This window comes from Gossypium hirsutum, chromosome A05 (genome assembly GCF_007990345.1).
Source record: "Gossypium hirsutum isolate 1008001.06 chromosome A05, Gossypium_hirsutum_v2.1, whole genome shotgun sequence".
Classification (NCBI taxonomy): Eukaryota; Viridiplantae; Streptophyta; class Magnoliopsida; order Malvales; family Malvaceae; genus Gossypium; species Gossypium hirsutum.
Genome location: NC_053428.1, coordinates 100,058,288 through 100,069,715, shown reverse-complemented (window position 1 = coordinate 100,069,715; position 11,428 = coordinate 100,058,288). Strand labels below are relative to the sequence as shown.

Below are 11,428 nucleotides of genomic sequence, written 5' to 3'. Positions count from 1 at the left end.
ATGAGTTTACTTTCAGTTATTCGAACTTACCTGGTATTTGTCTCGGAATTGTGTTTCGATTATTCCGAAACTTTTTCGTTTTCCTCGATCGACCTCCGAAATTTGTTCCTCGGGGTCTATAACAATAAAAATGAATCATTAACACTTCACATTTTACTTTTTGAGTCTATATTTCACCCCCGATCCAAATGACCGTTTTGCCCCTAATCTTTCACATTTTTATGTTTTAGTCCCTAGGCTCGTATAATGAAATGCATGTTATTTCTACCTTACCCAAGCCTAGCCAAACATTTTTCCCTCTTATGGCAGCCCATATTTTTCCATTATTTCACACTTCTACCTCATACTTTACACATTTTGCAAAAAGGTCCTTTTAGGGGTTTTTCATGAAAATCACCAAGGAAAAGATATTTAACACACATCCAACTTTCATATTCCTCCATAAAACATCAAAATACAAGTAATGCATGCATGGTTAAATTTTTAAACATGAACCCTAGCATGAAATATGGGTAGAAATAGAGAGAGTAAGCTACCGGGATTTCAAAAATACGCAGTACATTAAAAACGGGGCTTGGGAGTACTTACTATTGAGCTTGAAATGCTTGAAAACCCTAGCTATGGAGAACCCCAAATTTTCGGCAGCAACATGAAAGAAATGAACTGGTTTTTGGCTTATTTTTCCCATTTTATTTCATTAAAATGCCAAATGACCAAAATGCCCTTAAGCCCTTTCTTTAAAATTTCATCCATATAAGCCCATTTTTGTTCAAAAAATTAGAAATTAGGAAAATTACTCCTCAATACCTTCTAATTAAATTCTAAATCAATTTCATACAAATTGCTTCTAAAACCCAACTTTTGCAATTTATTCAATTTAGTCCCTAATTTCCAATTGGACACTTTACTCAAAGAATTTCTTCATGAAACTTTAACGCATGCATATTATCATATTCTATACCTTATAATAATTATAAAATAAATATCTTGATGTCAGATTTGAGGTCCCGAAACTACTTTTCTGGCTAGGCCCTATTTCAGGATGTTACAGCTTTTCTATTGTTGTTAGACCTTTCCTACTCCTTATTAGAACCAACAATAATGTTAATAACCCCTCTGATTGTCTTGTTACCCTTTCCTTTATTATCTTTACAATTGTTAGAAGAACATGCTTCCATATCATTAGAACTCATATAACATTAGGTTTCCCGAGATGAACTACAAACTACTTAAGTTGACCCATACACACTACTATACACTAAGAACTCAATGGCATCCTTCATATGGACATGTTATGTAATGACCCAAAATTTACGGGTATCGAAAAGTGTATTTTCGGGTTTCTATTTCTGATTCCCTACAAGGTGTCCAAAACTGGAATTTCTTCTTTCAGAGACCGCATTTTATACCTCCCTTCTCATATATATAATAAGCTATTCCGCTCCTAACAATGAGGGAGAGATTTTACTACACATAAGTAAACCAAACCCTCGACAAAGGTAAAAAGAGACCCACAGCACTAGGTATGATATCAGTGGTCGTTAATTAGGTTTGGTTAGGTGAATTAGCTTGAATTAAGGTTAAATAGGTGTAAGGATTAAATTGAATAGGGGTGAAAGTTTAATTATAGATTAAATGAAAAGTGAAGGGATTAAAATAGTAAATAAACCATATGAAGCACTTGTATAGTAAAAAAAGTAAATACAAGTGTATGGTAATTGTAAAATATATGTGTAATAAATATATATATACATTGTAATACATATATGTATTTACTTATTATTTAAGTAATAATTATTATTATAATATAATATAATAATATAATAATATAATAACATAAAATAAAAGAAATAAAACATTAAATAAATAAATAAATAAACAAAATAAAAAGAATGAAAAAGAAACAGAATAGCAAACGAAACAGGGGAAAAAGGGAAAGAAAAAGAAAGAAGGAAAATTAGGGTTTTTAAGGTTTCAAATTCAATTTGGTAAGTCAATTAGCTCATTTTCTTGTAATTTTTGAGTTTTTGGAATCCTAGTGATAAATACTTTTTGATTTATGTTGAAAATTTAAAAGTTAGTGAATTTATAGATGTTGTTCATATTGAATAATTTGAAGTATTGGGGTTTAAATTGATATAATTTTAAGTTAGAAGTGGAAAAGGATTAAATTTTGAAATAAATTATAGGTTTTGAAGTAATAGGGACTAAATTGAAAAATTTTCAAATTTAGGTTTTAATAGTGAAATTAGGGAGTTGAAATTAGATTAATGTGGAAATTTAATTGAGATATGGAATTAGTTTTGTAATAAAAGAGTTAGTTTGATTTGAGGACTAAATTGGAATTCAGGCAAAAGTTGTGTATAAATTGAAATATTCAATGTTAAATTGTGTGTATTGATAAATTTTAATTGTTTCTATTTCTGTATCTAACGTTGTACCGAAGACCTCAACTAAGAAAGGAAAAGAGAAAGTCGACGAAGAGTGATTTGGAAATTACGGTTTGTATTTCTATAATCCGAATTTAATAATTAATTGTTGTAATTATCATTTCATATCTATGGTAAGTGGATAGAGGTGAGTATTGGTATTATGGTATTGAAATGAATTGAATTGAATTTATGAGTATTTGTGATTTTTTGAATTGAAATGTATATATCATTTGGAAATTGAAAAGTGATTTAAAACCCTATTAACTGTATCGGGCTGAGTCAGATATAGTTGGCATGCCATAGGATTGGAAGTATTCAGAGATACTTCGGCTACAAGTCAATGAGACACTATGTGTCGTATTATTACTTCGGATAAATTCGATAAGGTACTGGGTACCAATTTACTTCAGCATGACCGATGAGACACTAGGTGTCAATTATTATTTCGAATTATTTGATGAGGCAGTGGATGCCATACTAGTGTGTTTTGGTTGGATCCATGTATCCGCCAAAGTCTGAGTTTTGTTAATAAGGGTAATTAAATGAAATAGCATTATGATTGATATTGGATGATATTATAAGTGATTTAAAATTAGAAAGTGAATTGAAATATGCATATGAAATGCATGAATTAAAAGTCCATGAAATGGTTATTGATATAGTGAGATGATATGTGTATTCCATTGAGAAATGCTATTACAAAGTAATTATGAGATTGAAATAGTAAGAGATGAATATTGAAAATGTTATAAATGATTGTTTATGAAATTGATTATTAGTTCAATGATTGTCGTTATGTGAATTTAGATATATAAATATCATAAAGTCTTGTTTATTAAGTATTCGTATTATAGAAATACCACTAAGTTTTAAACTCAGTATACAGTTTGTTTTCATGCACAGGTTAGGTTAAAGTTCGAACATTGAATCAGCATCCAAAGTCGATCCTGAACTCATTGTGGTGAAGTACTTTTCTTTTTGGTATATGGCATGTACCTAGGTTGTTTGTGTAAGCCATTTTGATAAATGATTGTAAATGATGTTATAGTATGAAATTGTTTAAATACATATGAATTTATGTGTTATGTTTCAATATTATCAAATGGTATGTTTTGGTTTGAATTAGTGTGAAAAATAGAATTGGTTTAAATAGTATACTATTAGATTGATTTGGATAATAAATGTGAAGTATTTATGAAAGAACATTGGTTAGCTTAATTAGGTTGATTATTTAGCATGATTTGGATGTATTTGATTGTGTCTTAAATTGGTTAAAAAATTGGTTGTTGAATTGCTTATGGTTTAAGTTTGCAGGGTTGGTTAAACTTGATGAAAAAGGCTCATTTTGAGTCCACATGGCTTGGCACACGGGCGTGTGACCAAACCGTGTGAGACACACGACTTACACATGGGCATGTGATTAGGTTGTGTGTCCCCTGCATCTTAAAAATTTAAAACAGAATGCTTAGGTATTACCACACGGGCAAAGACACGGGCGTATGTCTTAGCCATGTAAAGCACACGGCCTAGCCCACGGGTGTATGGTTTGGCCGTGTGAGGTAAGTCAGGGAGTTACACGGGTTAAGACACGGCCTGAAGCACAGGCATGTCATAGGGTCACACAGAAGTGTCTCTTGACCACACAGGCGTGTGAGCCCTGCACTTAGGAATAATTTTAAAATTTCATAAAAAAATTTTGAGTTTCCAATTGAGTCTCGATTTGTTTCCAACACGTGAATTGGGCTTCAATGGCTCAATAAAGGGACATTATGATTAAATTATGATGTTTATGTTATAATATTATATGATTGTTCATATTTGTTCTAAATGTCTGGTAATGCTCCGTAACCCTGTTCTGACGACGAATTAGGGTTAAGGGGTGTTGCATGTTAGGCCTTATAGGTGGTGGAGACTCAAGGATTACTGGATTCTCCTGACTAAGGATTTGAGCTGGTGAAGTATCTAAGTGATGATAAGAAAAAAACTTGTTATATCAGACTTTGTTTTGTTTCATTTAGTGTTGTTAATGTGATATATCGTCTCTAGTGGACCTCTGGCGTCATCAGGGATTATCCTAATCATTAGATTTTTACACCTTTTGAGTACGATTGGTTTGGAAAGTCTCTTCTCGGTCTATCACTAAATGGTGGTCTTCCACGACGAGAGCTATTGAAGTTTCCTATAGACGCTAAGATTCATAGCCGGCATGTGACCTATCGTCAAATGTAGTAGTTATTTTAGGTCATTTCTACACTTAATGAGCTTGTTTGCTAAGCATTTTATAATTAATTATCGCATTTTTGTATTAGTAGGTTAAGAACTAAAAGTTAATAAAATAAGCATTTTCATGCATTTTCGGCTATTTCGATGACCCTTAAAGTCATATCAAGCCTTGTGAGTGACTAATGGGCTATTTAAGTGTGTATAATGTCAATTCAGGTCCAAGAATACAAGGGATGATGATCGAGTCATAAGACAAGGGAGCCTGATAAAACAACGAAGCTACCAAGGCTTGAAAGGCACTCGACATCGTGACAATGAGTTTCCTCTCGTCACGACGACGCGATAAAGATGGGAAGGATTTCACGGTGGTAACATTGCGATAATGATTCTTCCCATGTCATGATGATGCAACGCTGGCAAGCCAAAATAGAGTTGAATTCTTGGATGACACTCTTGGGATATTTCCATATTTGGACACTAGCATTTATCAAAATATTGAATTAATTGGTATATATATGTATCTTGGATTGAGTGATCACCAAGTACTCCATTGCCTATATAAGCAACCTTAGGGTCATCGGAATTGGTTAGCAAACTTAGAGGCATAATATTTCCTATTCAGATTTCTTTGTATTTTCTTTTTATTTTCATTTAGTCAAAACTTTCCTATTCCAATGTGAAGACAATTGCAAGCAGTGATTGCTCTGTATTCACGCTTCAATATAATATCAATGAGCATTCTCTCTACTCTTCTCTTTTATTCTTTTATTTATGTTTTGTTAACTTAATCAATTAATATTTGTATGAATATTAGAATAATATCCTATGCTTTATTCATATCTTGCATGATTCATTTATTGAACTGATTAATTCATCAAGTTGATTAATTAACAAAAAAATAAGGATTCATAATAGGATTAGTTGGTATAGATTACGCGTTCTTAAACCCTAGGCTTGACAGCCCTAGAATGTAATCATAGGTTAAATGAGATCGGGAGATAAGTTTAGTGGAGTAAATCGTAGTTTATCCTGGTTGAGAAAGTGAGGTCGGGAGATAAGCGAATGTCAACCAATTGATAAATTAATTAGTATAGATCAAGAGATAATACTAATTAATTAATAGCTAGTTCATATTAAAACTCAAATTCTGAAATTAGTTAATCTTCTATTTATTAATTAGGGATTTAACCAGTCATAGGCTAAAGGTTCACATTGTTGACACTAGGAATAGGAAATTTCATTAGGTTAGGTTTAATAATTTAATTAGTTTAATAAATCTATTAATATGGACTAACACTACTAATTCATGACTCGATTAGATTAGTAATTATTTTCTGTGATTAATTTAATAATAGTTTCTCCAATTTGCAATCCCTTGGGTACGATCCTTAGAATACTTACCAGTGTTTCGTTGTAAACTTTACTATATTACAATTTGACCCGTATGCTTGCAGACACCGCTGTTCTAATTCTATATACTTTTTATGACCTATTTTTACTATAAACGATAACACGTTTATAAGCGGTCAGCATTAATGTTAACTTTTCTAATTTCATCATTCTTAGCAAACCTTTAGGGCATCTCATAAAGATAAGACATCTTAGAAAGGGCTTATTAACCAAGTTATACTTCAAAAATTGGTGGCTTGTACCTGATAAAAATGCTTAAATCGTAAAATCATCTAACACATCTTTGGTTATCATAGTTGTGGCATTGAACCTCTTAATGAATTTTCAGAGAGATTCATCTTCTTCTTATTATTTAATAGACATGAGGTATGTCACAAAATGCTACAAGTTCTTGTTAGCCAAAAATCTACTCATGAATAGGTCAATTAATTGGTTGAAGGTAGAGATAGAATGCTTCGGAAGTACTAAGTACTAAGCTTAAGCAAAATCCTTCAAAGTCATCAAAAATGTATGACATTTGTTGGAGGCTCCAATTTTGTTCATGTGGTTATTATAACATGCCAAGTGATCTTGTGGATCACCACGACCATCACAGAACATTTTGGGAAATTTAAATGTTTAGGGGAAATGGTGCAGAAGTATCTCCGATGCTAGAGGTTCGTTGGTGTAGCTTCAAGACAAGCCCATTGACTTTGGCCATTAAAAGTACCGCATCTCTTTTATTAACTCTTGCATTCTTTCTTCAAAGACATATTCATCAATTTGCTAATGTTGTCCTCTTTTATGGTTTGCGGGGTCATCTTTGTATTGAGAGTTGTGTTATTTTTTATGTGTAGATTGGGTTGTTTCATCCTCTTGTTCCTAAAGATTTTTCCTTTGAGCATTTCTTACCACTCTTAATTTTTCTATAATATTCTCATTTCTCTCATTTCTCTTATCCATCTATTGTTGTTTATCAAACTGTTCTTGAAGAAATCTCTGTTGTTCTTAGTAAAACCTCTGTTAGGAGGACAGTTGTTCTTCAGGTGCCTTTATCTTTTCTTGTATCTATGTGAATGTTGTGAATCTAACTGATGGTTTTAGGAATTCTGGTCAATTGAGGGGGGCACTAGTATGACTCTAAGGGTCTAGTCATAGTACCAAGGTGTCGGATACTGGTAATACTATTGATAAGGGTTGAAATGTGCATACTAGGTTTCTTAATTTGCCTGTCTAGCACTTGTTTGAGGTTGGTCATGAATGATGTTTCTTGGGGTGTTTGGCAATTGGGACAAGGGTTTTGCTCTCTGATTGGTAGGACGTTGTATCTGGATCGATCATAGTTGACCCACGCTCACCACACTAATTGCTGTTGTTGGAAATCATCAAGAAGAATGGTAGGAAAAGCAATGATTCACCCTTGAGGAGTGAGGAGTCATCACATCGTAATGGTGAGGATAATTGGAAAGGTTGTAGGGGCGAAGTCTTAGAAGAGTGAAGTGTTAATTTTGGTCTGGATGTTATTTTTAGAATGGCCCTATTAGAGAGGAGTGAAAAGGCTTATATACATGGAACAAAGGAAATTCCACTTGTTGAGGCCTCACTAGTGGCAATGTCATGTCTTATCACTTTGTAGAGGTGTCAATGTGATCTTTTAGATTGGTGATGCCATAGGGTTGTTTGGTAATCAATGGATGTAAGGCTCCATGTAATCTTGACAAGGGTAGTCCATGTTGGAGAGTTCCTTAGTGTAACGTTTGTTCAAGGGTGACTCCACGTTGTGGATTAGCTCAAGGGTGACACGTGTAACTGTCTACTAAGGTGGGATAACACTTCCCTACCCATATCGGTGTTCAAAATTAAAAGATTTCCGATCACTTTAATAAATTCTCTAACCAATTAAAATAAGTTTTTTTTACTACTCTCTTTTAATTCACTACATATCTTGAATTAATGGATAATGCTGGAATTTCTATAAATCTAATTTTCTATCATATAAAATATATAATATTTCAATGCTGTTTGTGCAGCTTGCTTTAGAGACTATATATTATACTGTGACTGTGATTACTCAACAAAAATAAAATGTTATTTTCTAGTTCTCTGCAATAAAACCCGTTTTGGAACAGATTGGAATTAAAAGTGGGAGGAAGCAGCAATCTCTCTGACTGGTGTATAGCAGCTCCTGATTCTCTGACAAGACAGCAGCCTGTCGTGTTTTGTTTTGAATCAGTTGTATTGGTCTTATGTGTATAAAATCTCAAACCCATTTCAATTCGTTTAGCAGATTGCTTTCTCTTTCAATATGTCTGGTGGTGGAAGAGTTCAGGGACTTTCCAGGTCATGTATTCTTCTTATAGGTAACTATCATCGTTTCATATATATTCATTGTATAAGTTAACTTGATGTTGCTGGTTACTAGCATGCATTTCTGCACGAAACAACCTGTTCTTTTAATCGGTTTAGGGTTATATGATTCCGATTTAGGTGGGCATAATAGATATAAATATGTTTCTAATGCGAGTATATGTTCATTTTTTTTTAAATGTTGAGATTATCATAAATTTAAGTAAATATTTAAGATTCGGGTTTCTTTTATTTGATAGTGATTGCTGGCATGGAGAGGTTTGCATTCAAAGGGGTGGCATCGAATTTGGTTACATATCTCACAGATGTAGTGCAAATGAGCAATTCTTCAGCAGCCAAAACAGTTAACAGTTGGTGTGGATTCACTTCAATGTTGCCACTGTTGGTGGCACCCTTGGCTGACTCTTTTTGGGATAGATATTCAACCATTTTGACCTCATCTTTCGTCTATGTTTTGGTGAGTCCACGCTTCTTTGTTCTCCATTCTAGGGCTTGCATGTCATGGAAATTTGAGTTTTTGATCCTTTGAACCACTTCATTTTCAGAGCCATATTTGTTTATTATCATCAAAATGGGACAAAGGAGTACCAACATCTTAGCACTAAAGATGTTGGACCCTGACCCATCCCAACTTTTCATTCTTTTAATTGCAACATAATTTTTTATTATTGTTATATAAATCTTTGTGACTTTAATATCGTAACAATTGTTATTTCCTAATTTCAGTTTTTTTGGTTGTTGGCATTCATTTTCGATTTAATCAAAATGGTCAAATCATGCATCCTTTGTTATTTTGATGGGAATTTGCTGCCATGGATAGCACCAACCTCTTTTTTTGGCTTTTATCTCGAACCTCTTGCAAGATTCATGGCTTACCTAACCTCTGCAAAGAGTTAACCTTTCTCAGTGGGTATTTAGCCTATAACATTTTAATATTTTAAAGAGATATATTTGAACCTTTTTTGGAAAGTGGTTGAACCTGTTTGCACTAACCAGAAATGGACACTTTTCCCTCAAAATGATCTGGTATCATATTAGGCCTACTTGAAAGAGACATGGCATCCATATTAGTAATTCATGTTATAAGGTTGACATATCTGTATATTTATACTGTATTCATGCTAGTTTTTCGTTTGTTATAGTAATTTACATCGGTTTTTTTTTTTTTAATTGAAGGGACTTGGAGCAGTGGCATCAACAGCAACGATATGGACATGGTCACCACCAAGCAACAAAAGCTCCCCAGCATTCCTGTTTTGGTCTCTGTGTTTGATTTCACTAGGCCAAGGTGCATATAACCCATCTTTGCAAGCCTTTGGAGCTGACCAACTGGATCATGATGAAGAATTACCCTCTAGTAAGGATGACAAAAACTCTAACAAAAAGAGTTTATTCTTCCAATGGTGGTATTTTGGTGTTTGTAGTGGCAGCCTCTTAGGTCTCATACTTATGTCCTACATCCAAGACACCTTTGGTTGGGTACTTGGATTTGCCATCCCCATGTTTGCAATGATTACATCAGTTGCAATTTTCACATGTGGTAACCGAATCTATGCATATAAACCAGATAAAAGCATTGACAGTAAGCCCTTTCAGAACATACTTCAAGTAATCAAAGTGACTGCATCAAAGCTTGTCAATGGCAGAATCAGAATCAACTTACCAGATGACAAGTCTGATGTAGGGGAGCTTGAGTAAGTTTTCATGTTGGGATATCGAGGAAGCTTCAGATTTTGTGATTTCCCATGAGTTTCTGATATCATTCTCGCTTGTTTTATAGGCTTCAAGAGAAACCTCTTTGTGATCAAAAGTTTGGCAGCAATGGTGGTTTCGATGGGAATCTCAGAAACAAAACTCACCTGCTTGAAAACGCAAAAATAGTACTCAGGCTTTTGCCAATATGGGCAATGCTTCTGATGTTTGCTGTAATTTTCCAACAACCTGCAACCTTTTTTACGAAACAAGGCATGACAATGAAGAGGAACATCGGTAGGAACTTCAAGATCCCACCAGCAACACTACAAAGTGCAATTACGTTATCTATAATACTAATGATGCCATTATATGACAAAGTTTTGATCCCAATCACCCAAATTGTTACCCGCAATCAAAAAGGTATTACCGTAATGCAGAGGATGGGAGTCGGCATGTTTCTATCCATCATTGCTATGATCATAGCTGCAGTTGTCGAAACAAAGAGGCTCGAGATCAACAGGAAGACGAGTTCCCTAGAATCAGAAACAGTAGAACTAAGCATCTTTTGGTTGCTTCCTCAATATGTTCTTCTAGGAATTTCAGACATTTTCACAGTTGTAGGGATGCAAGAGTTCTTCTACAATGAAGTACCTGTTAGGATGCGAACGATGGGGTTTGCACTGTACACGAGTGTTTTCGGGCTCGGAAGTTTCCTGAGTGCCTTGATGATTTCAGTCATCGAAGCCTTCACAAGTTCAGGAGGAAGACAAAGCTGGTTCTCTGATGACATGAGGGAAGACGGACTCGACAAATACTACTGGCTTTTAGCCTTAGCAAGTACTTTGAGTTTACTGTTCTATGCAATTTTCTGCAAGTTCTATACAACGAGAATTGAACTCGAAAATGGAAACCGTAAATAAGCTCTTTTCTAGTTTGATCTGTTTAATAAAGTTTTGTGCAATGCTTTCTGTTGATATAGTAAGAAAAGAGCTCCTTTTTCTGTATGCTTCCTTCGGTTCCATTGCTACGACAGGCTTTACCCAATCGAACAGATGATATAGATTTAACCCTTCAACACAATATCGATTTGGCTCTTTTCCGTTTGACACTTATTTGGGTTTTGTTTACCTCATATGATTTGGATATTCTACATTAACACAAAGTAATGCAGACTAGATTACAGCTAGTTAACTATGTATGCTACACGGAATCCTTTTTTCCCCCTAAAATCTTCATACTCAATGCTTGTGTTCAATATTTTTTCAAATATGGGTATGAACTATGAAGTATGACTCTCCAAATATATACAAGTGCCGAATGCC

The 11,428-nt window shown here is 34.1% G+C and overlaps 1 protein-coding gene across 1 annotated transcript; it reads left to right on the top strand.

Annotated features, from left to right (window-relative positions):
- The first annotated feature begins 8,078 nt into the window (after positions 1-8,078).
- LOC107959826 (protein NRT1/ PTR FAMILY 5.9) lies at positions 8,079-11,217 on the top strand. The gene is made up of 4 exons (XM_016895980.2): positions 8,079-8,404; positions 8,651-8,868; positions 9,588-10,105; positions 10,192-11,217. Exons 1-4 carry the CDS (start codon positions 8,350-8,352, stop codon positions 11,024-11,026), a joined length of 1,626 nt encoding a protein of 541 aa, XP_016751469.1. The 5' UTR covers positions 8,079-8,349; the 3' UTR covers positions 11,027-11,217.
- Positions 11,218-11,428: the final 211 nt, after the last annotated feature.

Coding starts and splice junctions, on each gene's coding strand:
- LOC107959826 (XM_016895980.2), top strand. CDS start 8,350: ATGTCTGGTGGTGGAAGAGTTCAGGGACTTTCCAGGTCATGTATTCTT. Junction 8,405..8,650: donor GTCATGTATTCTTCTTATAG/GTAACTATCATC, acceptor TTTATTTGATAG/TGATTGCTGGCATGGAGAGG. Junction 8,869..9,587: donor CATCTTTCGTCTATGTTTTG/GTGAGTCCACGC, acceptor TTTTAATTGAAG/GGACTTGGAGCAGTGGCATC.